Below are 27,298 nucleotides of genomic sequence, written 5' to 3'. Positions count from 1 at the left end.
CCTTTTCTAGACTCACAGATAAAAGATCAGGAAACATCAAGAATTTAAATTTCTGATCTTGTCTATAAGCATTTTAAGCCTTAATTTGATAGCTAGATCACAATAACAGATTACCATGGTACTACAAATCAGCAGGAAATACACACAAATTTTGATTAAATCTATGGAGCAAACTGGTTTGCAGACTCAATTTTCTCATGAGTCTTAAGTACTTTAAAAATTAAAATTTCAAGAGATGATGGTAACATTGCTGGGGTTTTGTTGTTGGTTGGTTGGCTTTAAAGTCTCTATAGCAAACCAAATAAACACCAGTAACACTGGTGTTGAAATACAGCGTTAGAATATAGGAAGTACGAGCCCTAACAGAATTCAATGTAATTTCAAAAAGTGACAAGTCACAACTGGGGATTCTCTTGCTGGTTCCTAACAGTGTCACCACAATGGGAACACCTAGTCCAACCCTCAGCTGTTTCCACTGTAGTATTTGTGAATTGCATCTTTAATACTCCAATGTACACTGCAAATAGCAACATTTTTATTGTAAAATCAACTAAAATCTGGTCATTTCCTAGAATATACAGATTATTACATTTCAATGTCTAACTGCAATTTGCAGAGTTTGAAAGCGTAATACTAGGGCTGTTTTTATCTTTAAAACTATCTACAAATCTACACTCACAGAATGGCTGAGGTTGGAAAGGGATCTCTGGAGGTCATTCGGTCCAAGCACCCTGCTCACCACCTACAGCCAGTTTGCCCAGGACCATGTCCACATGGCTTCTGAATATCTCCAAGGAAGGAGATTTAACAGCCTCTCCAGAAAACCTATTCCAGTGCTCAGTCACCCTTACAGTAAAAAACTGTTAACTGATGTTCAAAGGCAACCTGCAATATTTTTTTTTGTGCCTGTTGCCTCTGGTCCTGTCACTGGGCATTGCTGAAAAGAGCCTGTCTCAGTCTTCTTGTACCCTCCCCTCAGGTACTTATATACATTGGTAAGATCTCCAATTGACACCTCGCGAATATTTTAAGAAAATATTATCCTTGATTTCACACAAGTGATTTTAAAAACTGACTTAAAGATCTACCACCTGTCATATAATAATGATCTGGGCAGAGAAAAATTTGCTTGTCTTAAAAATACCCTAAGCTGTACTAGAACTTGTTGATATTATTAATATATGCTGAAAAACATTCTAAGAACCATAAAAAGACAACAAATAACCTTTTATGTAAACTACTAAAACACAGATAAAAATGCTAGATTAACATAAAAAGGTGTGACCTAATTTACTTATAGAAATAAGAGTTTACAAGGAAAGATGAAACAATAAATTAACATGGAGAGAAAAAAACAGTCATATTATGTAAATCATATGTTAATTCTCAGCCTACATTCTCTCTAATGCCATCACCAGCAGCCATAAATATTGGCAACTTTCTAATTTTAGGCTAGCCACTTTAAACAAAAGTGAGAATTTACCACTTGTTTTTAAACACCCAAGTGTAACCATCAAATCCAACCAAGAAAAAAATACAAAAAGGCATAACTTTTAACTTCTCCTACTAGATCTTCTCTCAGTACAAGACTGAATCTTTATATCATGTATTTTGCTTTAAATTTGCAGTAAGAAACAAAAGGCAGGCTCAAAAGAGGATGTTTTTTCTGAACATTGATAACACTGTTTTCTTTTTAAATCTCCTTCCTTGCACGCAACAGTGTAAAGAACCTACCACAAAGCTCCAGCTTCTTAAAGAGCTCATCAATATTAGCTTAACTGACATGTTAGAATTGTATAGCTTTCCCTTCACATGTCAAAGATGTCAAATGAGAGACAATGCTAAAAGCACGTAGGGAAACTTCAAAGCCAGACAAACACTATTCCTATTCAAGTTATTGAAAGGCATGAATATAGCCTGCAGAATAAACTCTTGCCAGTTTGGTCATGGTCGGTCACAACCACAATTTTCGGGTTTTTTCCGTGCACGAGATGGCTTTATGGATAAAAAAATACAATTTAAAAAAAAAAAAAAAAAAAAGAGAGAGAGAGAGAGAGAGAGAGAGAAAGGAAAGACTGCCACATATCGAAGATGGAGTCACAAGCCGATGATATGTGAAGCAGGACTAATCTGCCCCCAGAGAAAACAATCACTGACAGCACAGGAACCAGCCAGAACTCAATCCTCCTCCTACAAAAGGCACCAGGCTGGCAGAACAAAGCAACGCAGCAATTAGCGAGCCTTTACACCTCCGCTTCAGATCTGAAGAGCAGTCTCACACATCCAGATAGGCAGACAAGTAACTCAGACGTCAGTTCGGCATACCTCGTTTATGCAACTCCCGGAGCGGAATGCCGTCCCCTCCCCCCCCATCGTAGGGCAGATAGGGATCCGAGGAGACATCCATGGACGCGACGAACCCTAGGCCCGTCTGCCGGCTCAGCAGGGCCGCGGCATTCCCTACGCAAGGGCGGCCGCGGGGGACGCTGCCATGTTTTCCCGGGATCCGGCCTGCTCGCCGCTGCCGCCGCCTCGGCGCAGGAGCCGAGCTCTGCCCTGCCGCTGATGTCAGCGCGGGGCGGGCGCGGCCCCGAGGGACGGCCCCGGGCGCGGCCCCGCTACCTGCGCCCCGCGCCGCCCGCCACCCCCGTGGGCAGCCACCCATCTGCGCCGGAAAACCAAGCCACGTATTCAGCCGCTAACGGGAAGCGGGAGAGAAGGGCCCGCTTGTAACTTACGGGAGAGACACGGCCCGCGCGGCGCGCAGGGCGCCAGCCCCTCTCCCCGCCCGGGCTGCCCCCGGTCCCGTCCTGGGCGTAAGCGCCAAAGGGAGGCGTCCCGGGGACAGAGGGACAACGGCGGGAGAAGGTCCCTCGCACCCGGGGGGCGATCAGAACTGCCAGCCTTTTCGAGAAGCGAACGGCGGGTGCAGAGCAAACCTGCATCTCGCTGCATGAAAATGAAGACAAGAAAGATACTCGAACTTACTTCATTCTCCCTCCCAGAGCCGCAACAGCAGACTTTATAAAACGCTGCCATCACGTTTTATTTGGAAGGGACAAAAATAAAAAATAACGTATTGCCCCTCGTGCGGGAGGAAGCCCGTCTCCCGGGCATCTTACTGACTCTTTTTCAAACATCAAAGCGATTACCACTGAGGAAGAACAGTGTAACCTGCTAAAACCAAGCACTGTGCTCCACGGGGATCGCTTACCCCATCTTCACCTCTGCAGTCAGGTTGCAGAACTTTTGATTCCACAGAAGTGAAAGTCAGATTTGAACATGTGTAAAACAAAAACACATGAAAGCAAGAATTAATTAACTATCTAATTTAAATGGTCTGGTGTCTCCCTTTTTTTTTTTTTTTGTTATTATTATGATGATACTACAACCATATAATATCCATATTCAAATTAAAAAGCTCTGAGGGAGGAAAAAACAAATGGAATAAACACAAGTCCATACTTATGCTTACATTACGTTACACATTGACAAAATGCTCCCAGTCCCATAAAAGTCACAGACTCGAAACAGGCAACAACCCACATGAATGCTAACCAAGGCATTCACATGATGCATCTATTAAAGAGTGACTGCTACAGTTTTGGCAAAACCCAACCACTTCAAATCACCAGTATCTAAAGACAGGAAATCTTAAACTGACTGCATAATTGCTTGCATTTGAAACAGATGTTATATATCGTACCTATGTGTTAGTTTATGGTTACTGTATGATCTTGTACTGGTCCTATATTACTGATCAGAAAACTACTCTACATTGATTTTCCACAGCTAGTTCAGATGTAACAAAATACTTACTTAAGATGTGCATATTGTTTTTTCCTTTTTTCCTCCTCCAGTAGGTAATATGAAATTACTGTTCCCTGATCTATTATTCTCAGTTGGTTTAAGTGCTCTGTTTCTGTAAAATGTGTCATACATTAACTACACTATCACTTAAGTCACTGATCCATTTTTGTCAAACTATATAAATGAAAAAAAAATGCTCTCAAGAGCTGAAAATGCATATACAAATCATTAGACATACTGCCTCAGTGTAACACTTTAATGTATCTTGTACACATGTTTGTATATACACAAACACATGATTTATGTAACTAATGGGCCTAGTGATATTACTGAGAGACAGACCTTCACAGACCTGCCAATATATTAAATTTTAACAACAAGGCTCCAATACAAACAGTTAGAAAATACCAGTATCTCTACAGATGGAAAACAAGTGAGAATGAAGGAAGAAAAAACAATATAGTGTGTATAGCAAAATATATTTTAAGACCTTAAGCACTATCTTATCTCTAAGACAAAGGGAACCCTTGAGCCACAGATGCTCAGCTCTAAAATACTGGTGTCTTCTACTGAGTTACAGGGACATTGCCATTTGCTGTCATCTACATAACAAATGCTTTCTGAACATGGCCTCCACAGGAGTGACCTCCTACAATCACAATCACCTTTTCAAAAAGAGCAACTGAATCTTTAAGACCTTGACTATCAAAAATTGGTGTGACTTTCAGAACTATTATGCATTCTCACCATTTATTTTTGCCTGTGAAAAATTAAACTTAAGCACCTCTGAACTTGAAATCATCCAGATTACTTTGCTTTAAGAAGTACAACAGAAATCCCCAAGCGCTCTCAATTCCTTAGATGAACAGCACGTGGAAAGAGTCTGTATCTTACTGCAAGGCTCTGAATAAAAAGTCATTCACAGCAGAAAGAAAGATGACAACTTTTGTAACCTGAAGAAATAATTATTACAGAATGCATTGTTAATGCATTTATTATATTGATTATAGAAGACAACTCTAAAAAGTCAACTCCATATTTTAAAAAAACATTAAATAGAAGATATTTATTACTTGTATTAACATGGTCTGGAAGAGCACCGCTAGTTTAAGAGTCTGATGTGGTTACCAAAGGCCTGGAATGTCTTAGAACTGATAATAATAATAAAAATAATTGATCACAGCAAAGAAATGGCAAACTTGTTGGCCTAAATTTGTTCGCTGGACTAAGGAACATGCAAAATTTCTACCGGAGTCTAAAGTTTAGCCTGAGTTGGAAAAGAAAGGGTGTAACTAGTTGGTGGGCATATCTGATAAACTTTAGATACAAGGGAAAGTAATGACAAGTCATCTGCAAGGCAAAACAGATACAACTTCGTATTTGCTACATAAAATTTTCAAGAGCCTAACAAATTACATTTTAACTGCTCTTCCAAGGTCACTTCTTACACTGGCTGCCAAATACAGTCCTTTCTTTGTCTAGTCTTCAAAAGCAGAACAGTCATTTTCCCTTCTCAATTACCAGCAGCTTGTGTTCTCATTGTTCACAACACTACTACTGTATGCATTCCCCTTCCTGCAGCACAATGAAAAGTTTTTTGGTTTTGTTGGGTTTTTTTAAGCAAGAGAGAGGCTAATAAAGACTAGTTAACTCAATCGTTTTTTTAATATCTAAAACTCTTTACAATGTCATCTTTCCAAATTACTCTTTTTCTATCGTGTTTGAAATAGTGTCTGACTTGAACTATGGTTTATATTCAAAAGAGTATGACAGTTATTTCTGTTGTGAAGTTCAGCAAATTCCAAAATTGTAGTGAGTTGAAATGGCGTCTCTAGTTAACTAGGTATTTTGGGTATTATGGAGTACATAGCATTATGAACACTTTTAAGGCCTAAACTTAGTTTTACAATAGCCTTCTTTTCAATGACCAAGACCTCCTTAAAATGGCCAACTTAGTACAGAGAACATCTCTCATGTAAAAAACAGGTAGGTACAGCAGCTTGATTTCAAGGAGGTTTCATCACAGTAATTATAGACTAAGGTCTCAATCCCAGAAATCCTCCATGCTCAAATAACTTTACACATCTCAGTGCTCCCATTGTTCTCAACTGGCACTGACTAGTTAATCACCATTTAGATGCATCTAAGGGCATTAAGTCCATTGTTCTAGAAATATCACAATGGGGCAACCAGAGATATGAATACAGGCTGGGGTAAGACATGCTAGAAAGCAGCCCTGTGGAAAAAGACCTGGGGGTACTAATGGATCAAAGCTGGACATGAGCCACCAATGTGCAACTGCAGCCCAGAAGGCCAACCACATCCCAGGCTGCATCAAAAGAAATGTGGCCAGCAGATCAAGAGAGGTGGTTCTGTCCCTCTACTCTGCTCTGGTGAGACCTCACCTGGAGTACTACGTCCAGCGCTGGGGCCCCCAATGCAAGAAGGGTGTGGATCTGTTGAAGCACGTCCAGAGGAGGGCCACAAAATTATCAGAGGGCTGGAGCACCTCTCTTATGAAGACAGGCTGAGGGAGCTGGGGCTGTTCAGCCTGAAGAAGAGAAGACTCCAGGGGGACCTTACAGCGACCTTCCAATTCCTGAAAGGCTGGCGGGAGGCCTATAAGAATGCTGGTGAAGACCTGTTCACTAGGACAGGTAACACTAGGACATGGGGTAACAGTTTCAAGCTAGAGAAAGGTAGATTTAGGTTGGACATTAGGAAAAAGTTCTTTAATATAAGGGTGGTAGATCATTGGAACAGGTTGCCCAGGGAGGTGGTGAAGGCCCCATCCCTGGAGACATTCAAGGTCAGGCTTGATGGGGCTCTGAGCAATCTCTTCTAGTTGGAGATGTCCCTGCTTATTGTAGGGGGGTTGGACTAGATGACATTTAGAGGTCCCTTTCAACCCATGATATTCTATAATTCTTTATGTGTAGCATAAAGAATACCTTAAAGCATACTGAGAATGAAGAAAACCACCTTAATCCTCCCTCCACACTTTATCTTTTCCCTTTTGGGGAGAGAGAAGAAACACATTCAAGATATAGCATCTGAAAATATAAGTCAGAGGTTAGAGAAATTGGATACACCCAGGGAAAGGTGTTTGAGGCAACAGAACAAGGCCAATGAAAAGAAGGGGAGTATCTCAGAGGTATGATGGCTTGCTTAACCAAGGCTGGAGGGAGAACCTTAATTCTGCAGCACTGTTCCACTATTTTTCTATTAAAAAGTAAGCTAGATTTAAGGAAGATAGCCAAGCACCTTATTACATATAAACCAATCAAATTCTCTCAATTCCCTCAATTACTTGGTTTATTTTAGTCATAGAATATGTAATTTTGTTGCACTAGGTAATGAAAATTAAAATTATGCCTTTCATGAAATTCCAAATGCAGGACTGGGGATTTCATTAAAGTAACATGAGATGCCAAACATATGTCTGATAATTACAAATATTAATGTGACTGATACAAAAGATTTTGGAAACTCTTAACTATAATTTTCTGTTCTCCAAAACTAAAGCTTCTCCTTCACCAGAGCTAGAAGATAATTTCTCTTGAAAAATGCTACATAATAGAGCACTCCTCAAAACAGCTACCGTCTCCAATGATTTTGAAAAAAATTAATTTCTATTCACCATCAACTGAAGGTTGGGGATGAAAGCATCCATTTACACAACAGGCTGCCCAAAGAATATACAAAATGTCTCAAAACCTACTGTGTCTCATCTCTCTTCCTTCCATTTCTTTCCTTTCCAGCTTTATTCTCCTGCCTTTTTTTCCAATTTCTTCCTTCATTTACCCTTTTCACAATCCATGTGGGCAAATTAAGCCCAGGTCTAATTCTTCTATCACCTTTACTTTTCCTAAAACTTAACTTGTCTCAGTTTACTGATTTTGCATACCCTTCAGTCTGACTTTGTTCATTCCACATAAAATTACACAACTTTCTCATCTGGGTCAGAATCAGCAGTGAGAATGCTAAGGATGATAAAAGATGGACAAACACCCTTCTCCCAATTCTGGTACCCAGACATAGTCCAGGATAAAATAATTCAAAGATGCAATAACAAAAAACGGAGGGGGGGGGGGAGGGGAGAGAAAAAACAAGTCCAGTTACACATAGCTTCAGATTAATACACAGTAAAGCTGAAATCTTTTTAAAATCTCAAATTACAGTCTCCAACTTCATTCACTCATCAGCATTACACAGAACTCTGCTCGATTGCAGTGGTGTTAGTAAAAAGCTCTCAGCTCTTTATCAAGCTATACACAGAAGACTCCATTAAGCTGTTTTCATTGCCACCATCAAAAGCCTCTATGAGGTGGACAGACAATGACAGGAAAAACTTTAGTCCAAATATAATGTAAAAGTACAAGAAAATAAATTTATAACATATGCTGTTGGGTTTTTCTGACTCCTGTTTTCTTTAAACCCCATCTGCCATGAGCCCAAAGGAACGTGCTAGCAGTAAAACACAGTAAGATTTTTTTCTATTTGTATTCTATTATACAGAATAAAAATAGCCTCTTAATCATAGGGGTTTTTTAATAACCATTTGTTTCCCACAAATTAGCTACTTAATTTTGCTCACAATCATTTCCACCATCAGAGAACACTTTATTCCAGGATCTAACCTAGTAAGCTTGCTCTCCTTCACTGGCCAACCACAGGTTCTTAAATTATGCTTCTACAGTACTGTATAATTTCCAACAGTGCATTTACTCACTGTCCAGACACGGAAGATGGCAAAGGAAGTCAAACCCAAGCAACAAACAGAATGCAGTAGAACAGGTCATATAGCCGTAAGCACGTTGCATAATCAATTCTGAGACTGACTTACCCCCAGGGCAGCTGAACCTTCACTGTGAATCAGTGAACTACCAGTAAATGCTCCCCACTGCCATGTAAAACTTTAGGGCAGTGGAAGAAGGAAATAAAAAGAAAAAAAATATGGAAATGCAACATTAATTAACCAAAAATAAACTGGAAAAAAAACAAGTGTTTGGTCCCTAAATACTGCTTTGACATCTTGGCCCAATACACTGAATGCAAGACTCTTCAGTTTTCTTTTCACTTCTTTCTGGAGTTGTCCATAACCCTCTTCTTGATATATAACCCAGTCATTCTAGAATAAAATCCTTGTGATTAACAGACTGGATAGAGCTACCAGCTGAGAGACGTGGGTTTTTTTTAATTTGCTTCCTTTTTTTTATTTTTTTTCATTAGTCAGCTTTACTCTGACATTAAAAATATCTACTGTTATTGTACTAATCACGCAGGGAGGACTTTTTAAAAAAAGCAGGCTATTTTCTGCAAACCAATTGCTCTCTCTGATTTTCTAAGAGCCTCTGAACTACCTTTTTTTTTTTACTGTCCTTTTTCTTTACAGAATAGGCTTTTACTAGGAAAATCAGCCCTGCTGCATTTCACCCTTGCATACATGTCATTTCCTCACACTCCAATGTGCTAAAACTGTAGTTATAACTCATCAACAAGAAGACACAGCATCCTTAGCAGGAAGCAAACCTGACTTACTTAGAAGCTTTTCTAAAGTTTTTTTCTTTTTCTGGGACCAGCCAAAATTCTGCTACCAAGATAGTTCTGGTTTTTCTTTTTAATTAAATATATATAAGGAAATAGGCTTTATCTGCTAGATTGCCCTTATGCTGGTTTAGGGTTATTTAGTTTTGGCCATTATTTCCAACTTACAGTTCAAAGTATGTGCAGGGGATAAAATTACAGCACTAACACATACTGCTCCCTGGATATGCCATATATAATAATCTAACTTTCTACCTTCAAAAATATTACATCTTATCCATACACACATAAGCTGCATGAACACAGTACCAACAGCAATTCTCTATGTTGTTAATACATAACACTACACTATGCCAGCCAAATTTGAAAGCATCCAAAACATGGGACAGCTGCAAGGTCCAACTGAGCAAATCAAAAGTCCTTAACCTGGAAAAGAGAAAACTGAGGAGGTGAAGAAATAGCTAGCTATGGAAATAACATTTTCACCACCTTCTCTAGGAAAAGAACTCTAAGGATAGTAATTGCTTTATAGGATCAAGACCACCACAAACAACAAAGGTAAGGACAACAAATGTTTGTTACTGAGCATAAATTGTATACAGGTGTAGCAATACGTAAGCTGTAGTTTGGCACCTCACAGTGATGATTAATACACCTGCTCACAGATTTGCTGTGATTAAATCACTGCATGTGAAGGCTTGGATGGCTTCTTTTTCGTGTGTAACTTGGGACTTTAATCCATGATTCTTTTACTCTCTCCTCTTAAAAGTGAAAGAAGGGCATTTCACAACACCATGCTACCTGTGTGTTAATCCTTGTTAGTTTCTAAACACATGTGGCAAATGCATGATAGACCTTATCAGAGTATGTGTATTTGGCATGATAATCCAGTCATCCTATTTTCAGGTCACCCTGTCCTAGTTTCATATCAAACCTTTTCCTACCAACAACAGTTTCATTTCCATCACCTAATAATGCCCCTAAAACCCCTGTGTATGATCAGAAAGGTTTTTTACAGCTGCAACTATCAACAACAAAAAAAAGGGGCTTAAGCATTTATGCTGTATAAGGATGAGCATGTAAGTTCATGCTAATGCATAGGCTAGTGTTAGCTTAGGCAAGACTGGCAGTTACAGCTGGTTTCGGTAGTATTTTTACCTGGATTTAGGCTCAAAATAAAGAAATTAAGGTGGTTCTTCACACAAAATGTAGCTAAGCTGTTAGAGCTTGACAAAGGATAGTGTGGGTAATAAAGAATTGCTCAAGAAAGTCAGTGGAAGAAAAATCCACTGATAAGGACTAAAATTCTAAAAACCATCAGTCAGTTGAAACAGGCCATCAGCCATACAAAACTGGTGCTCAGGTACTCAGATGAACTATTACTTACTCTTCCTTAGCACTGACTTCAATCATGTCAGAGACAGGATGCTCACCTAGGTGTATTTGTGGGTTGACTTAGTACAGCTGTTCTTGTGTTTCAGGGACATCATGATATCCTCTTCCAGAATAACATTTCTGGTTAATTGAAGCAGATTTAAAGCTTTCACTTTAAAATGTATTTATTACCTAGTAAGCAAGAATATTCTCAAAGGTAGAAAGCAAAAGTGCAGCCTGACATCAATTTGGTTGAAAATATATCTGCCTCCTTTGGCTGACTTGTGAGAAAAAATCAAAGGTAAAAGTAATAAAGGGAATATTTTTAAAGCTCTAGTTAAAATTGTTTATTTAGTACCTAAAGACTTTACCATCATATTAGACTTATTTCATTGTATGCTTCAGACTCTTCTTTCTAGGTACCTACATATATGACACCATATGTCCTCTGCTTTTCATTCCTTCACCTTACACTATTCATACAGCACGCCTGGGTGGAAATACTTAGGATAACACTACACCAGGCTGTCAAGCCAGTAAAAACAGCCTCAGCAGCATCTGTTAACAAAGCCAGTGTTCTTAAATCACTTCAGCAGAGCTGAAGAAGGAAACCAACAAGATTGTATAACAGAAAGATGGAGAGAATAAATTACTAGTACTATGATTCATCCTTCTTCCAGAGTGTCAGGCTGGAAATGCATTTTTTTGTGTTTTGAAAGACTACCTAGTTTTGTAAATACTGCTTTGGCAGGAAAGACTGGTGAGACCATTCAAGGACTATCGGTAGGGTTATGTTCTGAACCAAACATAATTCTCATATCCTATAAACAAGTCTTCAAAGAAATGGCCATGGCATTTGTAAGAAACTTAAATGGTCAATATTTGTTTTAAAATATTTAAGAGAACAAGAAACTAATTGGTCACTAAAACTCTACAAAAACTCACAACTTCTGTCCTTCATAAGGTCTAATGCCATATTGATCCAATTACAGTCTGAAGGCTCAGACTAACACTGTAACACCATTACAGGCTGCTCAACTAAAATTACATGAAGCAAATTTTCATTTTGGACCATATTTATGTTTTAAAAAAACAAATCAGAGTTCAGGAAAATCACTATCATGATAAACAGGCAAGATGCAAAAGACATTAAAAAACCTACAACTCACTTATTCAATAATGACATCCAATAGCTAAAATAACACCTTTTCCCCCCTAAACTTAAGAATCTTCCACTTAGTTTTGTATTCATTTTCTGCCAGGATTTTGCAATCTTTGAAGTAATTAATCTTTGTTAATTAGCCCAGTTAGCCATGTAAACATCATTATGTATAACAATTTGTGTTCCAGACAGATGAACAAGGTTTACTTCAAGCATTACTAATCAAAAAGTAAAAGAAAGCATGGTTCTGTATTGTCAAATATCCTGTGTTTAGCTGTATTTGTAGTATAAAGTACAGGCAAAATGTGTGCAGCTTTAACTAGAATCCACGAGAAAAAAGATAAATTATAACCAGCTACTGACAATTTGACTATTCAAAATAAAATAGCTGTGCCTCATGCTTGCCCTTTTGATCAGAGCAAGTCATGTTATATCACGCTTCCATCTGTATAGCATCTTTTGAGAGCAAATATATTCCTTACTAAAGAAGAACAATGAGTCCTTTAATGGAAATACTGCTAATGTGGAAGATAGGTTGTACGTAACTTAGGAGAGAGATCTGTCAAACTGTCACAATGACTGTTCAGTCGAGCTAGTTTTATGCCACACAGGAAGAATCTGTAATTGCAATTTCCACGCATAAAGAATATAACAGGAACTTAAGTTCTTTATGCAGTTATTTATAAGTTACTTCACACTTTTAATAGTATATTTTCTTTACAAACTGTGATAGCTAAATAGAAAGAAGCACACGTGTGAAATGATGTTCTATTTTCCTCAAGTAATGCCATACTATTAGTTCTCTATATCATATTTTTAATGTTGGTATTCAGGGTGCTGATAATGGGTTGGTTTGGTCTCTCACTTTAGGCAAAGGACCCCAGCTCATGCGTAAGGGCATTTTAAGAGAGCTGCAGTGTTTTACACCATGACCTGCTGGCATATTCTTTGTTTTTAGTGGGGCTGCTGTCACTGCAAGGAGTTAGTGGCAGCTATAGCAGCAGCTTTGGAATTTCCAGTTTACAGGTTGTCATATTAAGGTTAACTATTGCCAATTTTATGTTCACACCATATGCCAGACTGTAAACTGTCTCCACACTGAAGTCACAACGTATGCAACTAAGTTCCTTCAACTGAAGCAGGAATCCCCATAGATACTGAAAAGAATACCAAGCTCATTCAGCAGTCTGACTCCCACAGACAGATCAGAGTACCTTGAGATGTAAACACCAGTGAGATCATTTGTTTGCAAACCATTTTTACGGAAAATAGTGTTTAATCATCTGATTTCAGTCAGTCTTGAAAATTTGCAGTCTGATAACATTACAAAAAACCACTTCCCTCTGAACTTGCCCTACACAAAAACAGTCAAAACTGATTCAGTCCTCTTTTGCATCATATAAACAGCCTTCAATTAAGAGTAATATTATGGCGATCTGTAAGTTTTACCTCATTAGTTTGCTAAGCCTGCATCAGAAAAAGATAAAGTTTGAAGTTTTGAAGACTTGTTATACCCTTCAAACCCAGTCAGTAGCCAAGAATTGTGTCTCTCTCAAACTTTAAGAGACAGGCAAGGCCAGCCAGTGCTGAGAGAAAAAGAATGGATTAGACAATTCACTTTCACTACTACTTGATCTCCATAATGCAGCCTCTAAAAGTTTGAAATTTATGCCAAGAAAACAGACACTGGAGAACATAACAGACGTATTATATACTCTCTCTACACATAATTACAATATAATTATTATACACATATATTTATACATGTGTTTTGTATAGAATATTACATATTCACAATTTCTGTATCCTTCTCAGATGACACAGTGAAGGACAGGTTATGCATATGCTTTCAGATGGTGTTAAGAGAAACAAGACTGTTGTACAGCATTGCTTTAAACATAATGGGGAATCCTCCATATGGAACCTGTCAAAAAATATTTGAATTGCAAATCAGAAGTGACAGCAAAAGGTAAATATCTATCAACCAAAACTACCTAAAAGTCTAGGTGATAACACTTTCTGGAGATGGATTCCACTTAACATTCACTTGTCTAGCCACATATAATATAAGCAATTTTCCCACATAAGACAAGTAGTATGTATAATCAATATTCTTCCCCAATATCATTCAATTTCCACATGCTTTTAACAGAAGGCATATTCACCACTGAATAACAGCCTCAATGGCTTTGTAAGCCTCAGTTAAGTGCTTAAGTATGAGTGGTAACATGAATGGCAGTACTGTGCAGGCTTTATAGAATTGCTGTTAAGAAACTGCTGATAAGGGACTTACCAAACCTACTGAAATGAGCAGACTTCTTTCATTAACTTACTGCCTTCTGAATGAGGGGGAAAGACTACCATTAGTTTAGAATTTTTGTATTGCTAGTTTTTTATCTGCATAATATATGTGCAGGTTATGGTTCAATTTTCATTAGTCAAAAAAAAGAGTTTCTTATTCCTTCATTTTGTCCTCATGGCATGGCCTTGATTTTTCAAAATCTGTAATTCTGTATTTTATTACATAAACAGTAAAATTACAATGAACACTTTATTGTCCTTGGCAGCTTATTCTGATTGGGTAAGTTCATGTCTGCGCTTATTTGTACTCCAAGCTTACATTCTGCACCTATGCAGCTTTTAATTTATCTACATTATTTCCACAATAATGTTAAGTATAGATTTTATTGCCACTTCATTCATGTTGCTAAGAAACCAGGCTCATAAATTCTTCCCACCCTACAGACTTAAAACACAAACTGTATGTTTAAGCAGGGCTCCTGATTTTGGCTGGGCTCACCAGCCAAGTACAGAGGTAAACTTAATGCCTCTGCATTCACATCATCCTCTGGAAGGCCTGCAGTGTTGAGAAATGTGGGACCTTCCAGCTACTAGGATGGTTCTGCCCTTCTTCAGGAGGTGGGACAGAGTATGTACAGTAATTTCATCTGTATTTAGACTTAACAAAAGAAAAACACCTTAAGAGACAATTAAATGATAAGATTATTTAAATAATTCTAATTTAAACAAACAAACAAAACAGACAGTTGATGTTAAGTGGGTAGCAGAAGACTACAAAAGTGCACATGTAGTCCAGCAAGAAAGTGCTTTTTTGGTCTTGTCAATGACATTTGGAGAATTAAATACATAGAAGAAAAACCACCTTACATATTTGGATACCTAAGGAATGAGAAACACAGATGTTCACCTCCTGCATGTAAGTTTATTTAAAAATTTTTTGGAAGTATGTTCTTACCAACTTGAAAATAAAATTTATACCAGATTCTAATCCACTGCTAAGGTATGTTCTTGTACAGTAAAACACAGTAAATATTTTCCATGCACATAGACACATAAATCACCATTCACTTAAATAATAGTGCTTATTACTATTGCTGACTCTTACTGGGAGACCAGAAGTGTGGCAAGCACATACACCATTTGCAAAAAATTTAACTCCAGGGAAGAAAACTCATTACTATTTATGTTCTAATGCACATTTTAATACTTCATTGTGAAAATGAGATAGGAGCTGCTGGCATGTGCAACAATTAGCATTGCTTTCAACAGTGAGAAAAGAACAACTACTTTATCTGTTTGGACTGGATTTATGGATCTCATTTCACAACAAATAAGGGGCAGAACACTGGCTTTGAAACTTATTTTACTGCAAACTTATTTCTCCTTAAAGCTTGAAGTGATGGAGAGGATTTATATAAACAATAGCCAGAGTAGCTTTGGACTTTCAGTTCAGGTTGCAAACACTGTTAGACAAGCAGGGCACCCACTTCATTAAAAGTGCCAGATACTCAGAACAAAATATTACACACTGAAGCCAGTTGTTCACTTCATAATTTCCTACTAGCAAGTGCTTGACTTCATCATGCTGATGTTCTCCAAGTAATTTGGCAGGAGGAATTTTTATGTTGACTGAAGATGTCCTGGCTCTTGAGACCTGTACACTCAAGACCTATGTCATTAAACAAGAAGGAATACAGACGAGAAGGATGCTTATAAGGATATGACACAACTATCTAGTACAATGCCAACATCCAATGGCTGAGTGTGGCAAAGGGAAAATGCATAAGGAAAGAGACTCTGCAGGGACAAAAGACAACTGAATGGGAAGTTATGGATGCCTCCTCCCTGGAAGTGTTCAAGGCCAGGTTGGAAGAGGCTTGGAGCTACCTGGTCTAGTGGGAGGTGTCCCTGCCCATGCAGGGAGGTTGACTCCAGATGATCTTTAAGGTCCCTTCTAACCCAAACCATTCCATGATTCTATGATTAAAAAAAAGATAAGAGGCTGAATTTGATCTTTAACAAACTAAGAGGAAGTGAAAAGAGTATATATTTAACCAACTTTACTACCTTAATCAAAAATCTCTCTCTCCTTCTGTTCCCCTCTTTGACCATTGCTAAGAGAATGTAAATACTTTCTCTCCATTCACTTCTTTGTTAATTAAAAAAGAGGAAGATCTTCCCAGTTCTTTCTTCTTTGTATTACTTAGTACTTTTAGCAGCCCTCACAGTAACAAGTTTTCTTTACCATTTTTAATGTAGTCAAAAGCTCAACTCTTACAGTGTTTTCTGTTCCTTCTAACACCTCTACTTAAAAGGTTTTTTGCCTCTTTTACAAATCTGAAATTAAGCCAAGCAGAAACAGATTTATCTCTAAGAAGTAATGAGTAAAAGAGACTGTGCATTTCTGCCCCAAAGAAATAATTAAGACAGTGAGACATGAAAAACCCTGCTACATCTAGGAAAAACCAGGTAGCTGTAGAATAGCCAACCTCTTCCTACTTGACAGCAAATTTGATATTTGCCAGAAGTAAGTTAGTATCTGCATTGTATCAGAAGTCATCCCGTGTAACTAACTGTTAAGAAAGCACACAGAAAAACCGTTCAGCCACTTTTGTCTGAAGGACAGATTAGCTACAGAGAAGCACTAATTAGTTATGAAAAAAGGCTTGGAGTTGTTTATTTAAAGCAATCAAACAACGCCCGCCCCCATCCCACAATGCTAAGAAAATATAACCCAGAGAAATTCTGAAGCTGAAATTAACATTAACTTACCAATCGATGCATCACCATCCAATAGATTGTCATCTTCAGAGGTCTGAAAGTCCATAATTACACCTGCTCCATCTAAAAGCTCCTCATCACTGCTTGCACTAGTTATACTGTTGTAACTGTTTCGGTAGTAGCCTCTATGAAACAGCTGCTCAGACTCCATTTAGCTGCTTTATAACCTATATAAAGAAAATGAGTTATTTTCTATTTGTATAGGAACAAAAAACTGAAAAGGTTCTAGCAAATAAAACAAGTGTATTTCAGGATTTGGGGAAAAATATTAAGGTCACAATAGTACAACTTACAAAAAAATGTAACAGTAATACAGAACACTTTATATGTAGAACATTTTACATTTACATTTACATCTTCAGTGATTTTTAACTGGATGATGATTCCTCATTCCCATTCTTGAGCTCTCCTTAGTTCAATGTTATCAACATTAAAGCATTTTACTTTCAGTACTGGTAGATGGACTGTGCATGCCTCCTGCATACAAATGTGCGTTGCACCATGGAGATGGTACAAAATCCAGCCATTGTTAAGGTAAAAAAATTAGTTTTAGCTGTATCTTTGTATTGTGTCTGCTTGGAGTGAAATAGATGGCAGGCTAAAGTTGTAATTTCCTGAACAACCCTGTTCACGTTCTTTTGCTCAGAAGAGTGACCAAAAAAAAGCAGAAAACAGTTCAAAATATTCATACTCAGATAAAACTTTCAAAACCCTTACCTGTATGTCTTTTGTTTGGTTATTATTCTATTTTTAAGCACAATGATGTGTCAGCAACACAATCAGTGTAACACTACACCGTATTGTACTACAATGTAGTAATACATTCAGTGTAACACTAACACATTAGGCTTTCACAGACTCCGGCCATTCTCCTTTGCCTTGCAGCGTTAAATCCACTAAAACAACTCTGCGATAGGTGGAAGAGAGGACGAGACATGATCACACTGGTTCCATGCTCATCTTTATCCAAAGAAAATTTCATGTTTATCATTTCTCAAACATCATCACTCCTTATTAACACACAACAGCCCAATATGTTTTCTTCAGCAGTAAGAAACCTTTCATTCCCTCCAAGCAAAGGAGACAACCTCTCAATCCATCTCCAAATTTCTTCTTTACACCCTTTTTCCCCTGCTTATGCACACATTCTGTATCCATGCACTGTAACTGTTACAATGCTGTATGTACTGTAAACATCCAGCCAGCTGGCAGCAATAAAAACAGGTAACAGGACTTCATAGTCAGATCACTCTCCTCTACTCAGCTGTTGAGCCTTGTGAAGTATAGTCAAATTGGTTGGCCAATATCAAGCAGAGGTCAGACAGACAGATCTTCCTTATTGGCAAACAGTTCAGCCTTCTGAGTAACTTAGTTACCTACAAGAAGGGGTGAAAAATGAAGCAACAAGGTTTGCTGGACAGCTGCAAATGGAACTCTCATCACTGTACAGCTGGGTGATAACATGAGACAAAATTCTGTGCAGATAAATACGAATCATGTCACATGGCAAAAGAGCAGTGGAACCAACCCCAACTTACCGTATAAAACAAAGGGCTCTGACCCAACTACTACTGTTCACAAATGTTATCATAAAGTTACAAGAAAGAGGTCAGCATGCATGAACAGTCCCCAAACGAATCTGATACAATTATCAGTTAAGAGAGAGAACTTCATTAAGTCACTATATAAATCCACACCTTCAATACTTTACAGAGTGCCCAAAGCCCAAAAGATTACAGAAGAGCTGAAATGGGCTACAAAAGAGCACAATGATGATGGAATACAAAATAGCTTTCCTTCTGCAGGGCAACAAAACAAATCAGGACTCTTAAGTCTGGAAAAGATGTAGCATAGAAGGCAACACAACAGATGTAAACCCAATCAAAAGTGGCAGGAAGAAAGAGAGGACTATCCGTTTTTCAGTAGTCACTACACGTCATAGTGAAAGAAGGTGACAAGCAGAGAAAAAAAGGGCAGATTCTGCACACAGCATTCAGGGAAGTGGTGGAATTCTTTGTTTGTTGTAGAAGTATGCAGTAGTTCATGAAGCAGTCTAACAAATTCACAGAAGAAAGCAAACTATCAAATGCTATTAAAGACAACACCTCTGGTGGAAATGTCAGAGGCTAGGAGATCATCTTGGAGATGTGCGTATGCTTACTCTGTTCTTACACTCTTCCCTAGTTATCTGCTATTGGGCAAGACAGATCCCTTCGGCTTTACTCATTCTTATTTCCTTAAAAAGTTATTTAGAATATTTACAATTTAACACATACTCTCTCTTCAAGTAAGTTTCTTCCATTCATCTTTATGTGAAAATCCTTTTTCCTCTTCTACTATTTTAATGCCGGTACTATTATAAATAGAAGCCATACAGCACAGCTGAGACTGGGACTTCATAGAAGTGTTTCCATTCACTGCATCACCTTCCTCCACCTGCTCCATGCACCAGAAATTATATTCTAGACTTTCATATGCCATTTGGCCTCTTGTTTGAGTGAATTCTCTGTTGCTTTTACATTAATCTGATTTTTCCTACATCCTGATGAGGTTTCCAAGGAGACAGAAAACTCTCCTGTCTCATGCATAGAAGTAGCACTAGAAGATGAAAAGGACAAAGAGAAAAACCGCTCCCTGTAGCACACTGTAAATTTTAGCCTACTGCATTATCTTCCTGCCATATATCTATTTTATTTTTTTTCAGTTATGTAGTATTCCTTATTACAAAGGAGAGAAAAAAACAGGCAAGAAAAAGATCACTGTTCAGTTAGCAATCATACAGCTGTTTGTAAACGCCTCAAAACAACAAAGGTAGCAAAATCTAGACCCCCAAAACACTACTAATTCTGTGTAAAGCCCAGGCCTCTGAACTCTAAATTCAAACTACTCCAAAAGCTCTTGAAGATCCTTACTGTTAGTGTGTAAAAGGGAGACTCTCTCCCTTCTAAAACACAGGCAGAAGCACAACTAACAAAAGCAATTACTCCAGCACAGCAGGAATAGATTCTATAGTGTTAACAGACACAAATGAAGGAGGCATGAATAGTGAATTCCGTTATTAACACTTTTTTGTTATGTTTGATGCATACTGAAAGTCTGCAAAAGTCTGGTTAGTCTTTTAATTATTGTATCAAGTTTGGAAGCCAAATACCAGTTTTCATCTAATGAAGATATTCAGCAGAAATATTTATTGTAGTATAAAGGTGTAACATTGTACATATGTCTTTTTTTTAAGAAAAAAAAAAGAAGACTAATTTATTTATATTAAATTCCACAGCCTCGGTTAATCTTACTACAAACCTGTTATTCAGAACAAAAGAAATAACTCTCCCTTTGGATATCTTTTTAATAACTTCAGAGAAATGTCAGAACAGTGGATGAAAGATGTTAAATCTTCCAATAACTGAAAAATGCTTTCAGCCTGCACTGCAATGGAAAGAAAAGTTTAATCAATTATCCAGGAACTGACAAACAAAACCAACAAACTTTCCAGAGTCAGACCAGGCATTCTGTGAAGAATCCCTGCATTATCTCTGCATACATGTGATTCCACCCGCCAACTCCTGTGGCACATAGATGCTTACAATTACATGATAGGCATGATACTACAGGCCTTCTTTTCATGTTATGAAACACTACATGTCTCCTGATGCAGAAATACTGCTTTTAACAGACTTCTTCAACAGTCAAGCAAAAGCTGTAACACCAAAACCATTTGTTTTGAGGATCCTAATCAAGATTCTTAAGGACTGTACATTAATTCTTCACATTTCAAGTCAAGTACCACAATTGCTCCCTATCTGACACTGTTACAAATACTGTCTTACAGCAGCATGCAGCAGTGGTAGGAATGCAGAAAACTAAGACCATGAGAATCTTAACAGTTCAATAAGCTTCACATAGGACTAAAATTTTACTTCTTGTGAGCATGTGAGTCACTGATTTGTCCACCACTATCTGCAATTAATGGGCAGGAAGACAGCTTAGGTCAACATACAAGAAACTTCCTCGTGTGCCATTAAGAAAAGGGTTTATTTAATAAACTAGGAAACAAAGTTAGGAACAGACTATCTTGAACTGTGTTAAATGTTGAAGACAATTTAAAAACATATGCTCATGTGACCTTAAAATACTGTTAACAGGAAAGAGATCTGCCTTGCTTGAGTGAAGGAAACTGAGTATCACAGAATCATCACAATTAGAAAAGATCTCTAAGATGACTGAATCCAACCGTCCATCCAGAGGAAAGAAGAGAAGGGAAAATGGAGGAGGAAAAAGAAAAAAAGAAAAAAAAAAGAAAAAAAAAAGTGAGGAAAGATGCAAGTTACTCAAGAGAAACTGCAAATGAGAAAACACTGTACTGGCTGAATGCTAGCGAAACCCAATATCCTGAAAAAAAACCACACCAAAAACCAAACCAAAAAATCCTACACTGGATCCTACACAGACAGTGCAGTTTAGTACGTCAGGCACTTTTCTACTCTCAAACACCAGACATCCTGCTGATCATTCACACTCTACAAACAAAATGTCAAGCAGAGAAGTGAGTCAGCTGAGGGAATCACTTCCAGTGCATAGAAGTGTCTCTGGAGAAGACTGAGTAGGACAGTAAGAAGTGTGATTTACAGGACATTAGTTGTCAGGTGATCTCAGTAATCTGTATATCTCCACTACGTGCTCTGTTGTCCTATAAAAACACATGAAAACACTGTCTCAAAGGGGTGGCAGGAAACAAAGGCATAATAAATTTGTCATTTCCATGGAAGGGGGTGGGGTGAAAACTTCAAAGTCTTAATCTTAATCTTCCAGATTCCAGATAACAAATCTGCTTTAAATAGTTTAAAATAAAGGGGGGAAACAACAAAATATAAAACAAACAAACAAACAAAACCCCAACAACTGATCTTGATAAACCAATAATCATCAGATTATCAAAATTTTTTGTTCAGCACTAAAAGCTAAAAGGCAGTAATCTGTCCCCTACCTCACAGGTACCTTCCTGAAAACCCTATCCAAGGACAGTACCTGGTGAGAAATGCTATGCAGATTTAAAAAAAAAAAAAAAGATTAAATTACAATTCTTAATACAATATTTACATATAAGTCTGGGTTCTGCAGTAGAGGAAATGCAATTATAACAATAGAAAAGTAATTTGCTGAAAGTTTTTTGGAAAAAATATAGGATTTTGAAGGCTTTAACTGATAAGAACCATCAAAAGTTATTGTTACAATACAGTCAGAAAATCTACATATATGATCTTGTTTTTAAAACTATTCAACTACTATACGCTTTAAGAACAGATAAATAATATGTCAGAAACATTCTCCACACCCACACTTAAATTAAATTTTTAACATATATACCACACATGCAGAAATATGCCCAAAAGATGGAAGCAGTCAAGAACAGCTTTGAATGCTTAATTCCAAACTCCCATATTATGCTGATTTAATATAGTGCAGTGTATATTTTTTAATTTTTTTTCAATAAACCTGCCCTTCAGAAAGGAATATAGAACTCCAAAATTATAAGACTTTTACAACAGTTTTAAAACAAAGGCCATGTTATGACCACTCCTTCATCTGTAGTCTCACCAGAGTCAAATTACATTCCCATTTTCATCATAGACCCAGTATATCTGCCTCCATTTATTTTGCCTGTCACATGAAGATAGTTAAGCAAGATGAGAACATTGCTCATCTTCCAAACTTCAGGTTGGGAAAAGGGGTGAATGAATTGTGAGAAATTTCTCACTGTAATTTTTAGATCACTAGCAGAACATTTCTTCTTAAAAAGGCTCAAAAAAATCTTACTGTTCAAATCAAATACGGATGGGAAGATGAGCAAAATAGCAGCTTTACTGAACTTTATAAAGTCAGCTTAGATCATAAAAATTATTATTCAATAACCCAAATTGCTAAAAATTAGAAAACACATACGCTAATCTGACAAAAATAAATACACAGAAGAAAATTCTCTGCAGCATTAAAAAAACTCATCTGAAACTAATTTAACTGATCTCAGGAATAGGACTGCTCCTAGTATATTTATTTAGTAAAAAAGGATCTTGGTACATTTTTATGTCATTTTTAGAAAAATAAAGTCAGAAAGGAGCATTGGCAGTTAACTGAATCTTTTGAGGTTTAAAATATGTATTTATATTTATCTGAGTTTATTGTTTTGGAACAGAAGAAAATGTCAGTTTCCAAAAATGTACATTGGTAAAGTTTAGTTTAGTTCCATTCATAGCTACTTCAAAAATAAAGTCAATGTTCATGGAGGAAAGAGACACAATCAAATATTCTTTAAACAAGAAAGAAAGCAAGGACAAGAACACAAACACAGACATAGACAAAACTACATGGAAAGATAACACTCCTAAAGCAGCATGACAATCTTAGCTTCAGAACTGTAACAAAAAAACAGTAATCCCTATCTACTTTCTAGATTCTACTGAATCTTACCACTCTTAGATATAAAAGCTTAATATAACATCACAACAGCCTTAAAAGTTTATTCACTTTTATGATACATACCTATATAGAATATCACCACTGTATCTGATCTTTACAAAAACAGAATCAACAATAAATACTAATTTTCTACACCGCTTTTTATCTTCTCAGCTTAAAAAAAACCAAACAACCAAAAAACCCCCAAACCTTCCAGCCTGATTACAGGATGAATACTGAACTCATGCTTCTAGTCATATGATTCCAAACATTAAGTGCATTGTAGTTTGTGTAAAGTATTCAAAACTACTCATCTCCATTCCTTAAAATGTCATAACCACTGAGTCTATGGGTACCCAACTTGTGACAGCTGAAGACTTGCATTACCTGGCACAAAGATATTGGTCTACTTGGACAGGATTGCTTCTTTCACCAAGTTACTAATGTGAATACTTTTTAATTATTTTTAATCAAAACTGGCTGTGCCAGCTGCAAATTCAGACTTAAACTTCCTAAATTAACATCATTTATTGATCCATTAGAAAAAACTCTGATATCAGAGTTCAAGAGTAGTCTCCCACAGAGGCACAGTAATAAGCAGCTACATGACTAGTAAGGTCTTTAAGGGGTGTTTAGTTAACAATTTAAAAAGAAAAAAGAAAAAAAGCAAAGAACATAATTCCTTAGCATGTACTCAAACTAAATATAAAAGCAAACATAACTCAAAAGCTTAAATTTCACAGGCAAGTGTGTCCATGACTGCCACTTCAGAGCAAGACATGGAAGATGCAGTACTACTTTGTTAACTAATGGGCCAACTATATCTGCAAATATTCAATCCAGGAAAAAAAAAGATGGAGAGTTCCCCTAGCAAAAAAATCTCCGGTGTTCCTTCTGTGATCCTACTCAGATGAGAATAACACTGAAATTTGTTAAGAAAACTGAAAGGTAAAACATATTCGTCTTTTGAAGGGCAGGAACTATGACTGTAGGTTCCACTGTAGACAACACTGCTTTCGTCTGTTGAAGCTTTGGGCATGATGTTCATTTTCTGTTTTATGAAAAGACACAGCAACTTTCTCTTTATAATTTTTGAAGGATTTTTCAACAAAAGTCTGCATTGACAAAGAACAGTAATCTGAGGGATACACAAACAATATACCCACCACCAGAATGACCAGAAGGCATTATTTATACTACTTAAATCTTTGCAGAGAAGTGCACTGGACAATCCATAAATTCGTAAGTTACGTGTCTTTCAGATAATTTCATTTAAGTTCAATGTGTTTGCATGTGAGTGAACTGAAAGTACTCAAGGAATTAAAAAGAAACTTTAATATAAAGGAAATAAGAGATCACCATAGAAAAGAGGCTTTGTGGACCAAGACAAAGACCAAGAGTGCACTGACTCCAGCAGAAAGATAAGCTCATAAAAAATGTACATTTGCCTTGACAGGCAAAAATTATAGTTCAGGGTTGTCAAATTGGAATGCAAAAAAGCACCATTACCCATAGTTTGAAGCATCTTCCTGATAACATCAGCTACCACCAATTTTTAAGGTCTTTATACTGAATTCCAATTTACTCATCAACACAAAAAAGCCCATGAGATCAAGAAAAAAATTACAGCACAGACAAAGGACCAATGCTTGTGAAACCTTGTGGGGACTTCTGGTGGTTCCTGTTTACTCACTGTCCCTACCTCTGATTTTCCAAGTAAAGAAAATACCACCTAATGAGGAACCCATTCGCTGTATTCTGGTTAGAAATAACAAGTCTTTGGTCATCAAAAAATAAAAAAGGCCAACAGATAAATTGACAGATGCACTACATAGAGCTATTCAAACTTCAAGGCTAGGAGCCCTGACAATAGGCTTGCTCTTTTTTCTTGCTCTGGATCCTCTCAAGTAGAAAGGTTAGATAGGGATGTATTTGCAATCAACATCAGAATGTGGCTCATGGCTGCATTTATTTGGTCTAACTATATAGGAGCCACCTACCTCATTTTTGGAAATACAACACATCCAACCATTACAGATTGCCATTCTGGTCTTTTTCAAATGGTGAAAAAAAATAAAAAATCTGTTAAAAGACACCTGTGAAGCTCTGATGTTAATAAATAAGATGGTTAATGGCTTGTTTCTGATTTTTAATAAAAACATACATGCTAGGCAAAGGAGGGAAAAGAAAAAAAAAAGCAGTGATTCCCTAGATGCACAAAGACCAGCAAAAGTGAAGTATTCACTAAATCAAGTATGTTAGCACTTCTGAACGCACAGCAAGTTCCCCTCACCTGAATATCCTTTTCTCCAGCCTTTAAAACTTAGTTGGCTGGTTGGCAAGTAAACCTTTAAAAATTATGGGTACTTTATCAGGGTCTACAAATGGTAGACCATTTTCTGGCAAGAGAGTCTGGAATGAAATTACCACTAGTAAATAGTAGTATCAAGTTAAAAGCAAGAATTAAGGTGGATATTTTATGAGGAAAAAAAGATAGTGTCTTTGTGGTAGATTTTTAGTTTTGAAAATTACATAAAAAAGGTTCAGTGATACTTCACTAAAAGGCTTCTAGTTCACAGGAAGAACAGTTATCTTACCCGTGCTAGTTACATAGCCACAGAGATGAGATCAGTTCTCTGGGTTCAAAGATCAGATTTATTAAAAATAAGACATCCCCTATCCAAAGAACTCCAGGTGCTTGTTTTTTAAAAATTTGGTGCAGAGGAATAAATGTTGAGATTTTTGTAGTTGTGGTATTACATGAATACTCAGTACACATGTTGTTAGATCTCCTCAAATGTTCTGCAGAACCTTTTAAGTCTTGTTGGGTAATTTAAAGGAATACTCATGTCTGAGCAAACAAACAAACAAACAAACAGAAGAAAACCTGTAAGTCTGTAAGACCAGTAATACTTTTAAGTGTTTACTTGTCCTTGCAGTGTTCCACATGAGAAAAAAAGTTTTCTGCAAGACAAACAGCAAAACCTCAAATAGTGATTAAAAAAATCCTTAATTGTCTTTCCTATATATATCCCATTTGGAAATCTGTAGATTGACTTCTAAGAGTCAGAGAATGAGAGTGTCTGGAAACATATGGAGAACTGCATTTTTATTTTTTTTTTCCAACACATACACAAGAGACAAATTAATAACAGAAATCTTAGGGGAAAAGCTGCAGTAGATCAAGAACTGCAGATAACACATCAAACCCAACAAATCTGGCTGAGAACACTAATTGGGAGATAAGAGTAGAAGGAACTCAAACACAATCTTATCTTTCAGGAAAACAAGTACTTGAATTTTAACTGGCAGACTGACAAAATATTAGGTCATTTCAGTAGCTCTATCTGTGATTTAGACATACTACTGAAGTGAAATTACATTTTTACTATTTCAATTTGGAAAAGTTGTTTTTTTATATACTATAGTGCAGTATGAACATCCAAAATGCACATTTGAGTACTTCTTCAATAAAATTCTCTAAAAAGCTCATTAAAATATACCAAAAAAAAGAAAATCAGTAACAGCAGAAGTTATTTTTATGAAAGGGTCAGTGCTTTAGGACTGAACTTAACTCACTTTTCTTTTACTGTTCCTCCTTGCCTTCCCAAAGTAAGCACTGAGTCTACTTCTGTAACTAGAATGCCTAAGCAAAATGCTTAACACAAAAGCTGAATGTCTAGAAGTTCAAGGGGAAATAATGAACTAGACTACCTGCAAGTCATTTTTAAAAAACACTGGTACATACTATGAAATTATAAATTCTCTTTTTTAAATTAATTTCCAGGAGTAAGTACCCAAGACTACAGAATACAAACAAATAAGGATAATCCAGTTGTAAACAAATTTAGAACTATTCTAACAGCTTTG

General features: G+C 37.0%; 1 protein-coding gene across 7 annotated transcripts in view; it reads right to left on the bottom strand.

Moving 5' to 3' along the window:
* CLCN3 (chloride voltage-gated channel 3) overlaps nt 1–27,298 on the bottom strand; it is a 66,185-nt gene that overhangs the window by 34,414 nt on the left and 4,473 nt on the right. For 5 of the 7 annotated variants that reach the window (XM_051616476.1, XM_051616477.1, XM_051616475.1 and 2 more), the window contains exon 2: nt 16,967–17,142. In XM_051616476.1, coding sequence (XP_051472436.1) covers nt 16,967–17,126 — 160 coding nt within the window. In that variant the 5' untranslated portion in view covers nt 17,127–17,142. Of the gene's footprint in view, nt 1–2,325; nt 2,528–16,966; nt 17,143–27,298 lie in introns of those variants that run through there. The other 2 variants (XM_051616478.1, XM_051616482.1) reach the window with 2 other exon arrangements.

This window comes from Apus apus, chromosome 4 (genome assembly GCF_020740795.1).
Source record: "Apus apus isolate bApuApu2 chromosome 4, bApuApu2.pri.cur, whole genome shotgun sequence".
NCBI lineage: Eukaryota > Metazoa > Chordata > Aves > Apodiformes > Apodidae > Apus > Apus apus.
This window is presented reverse-complemented; position numbering and strand designations above follow the sequence as displayed.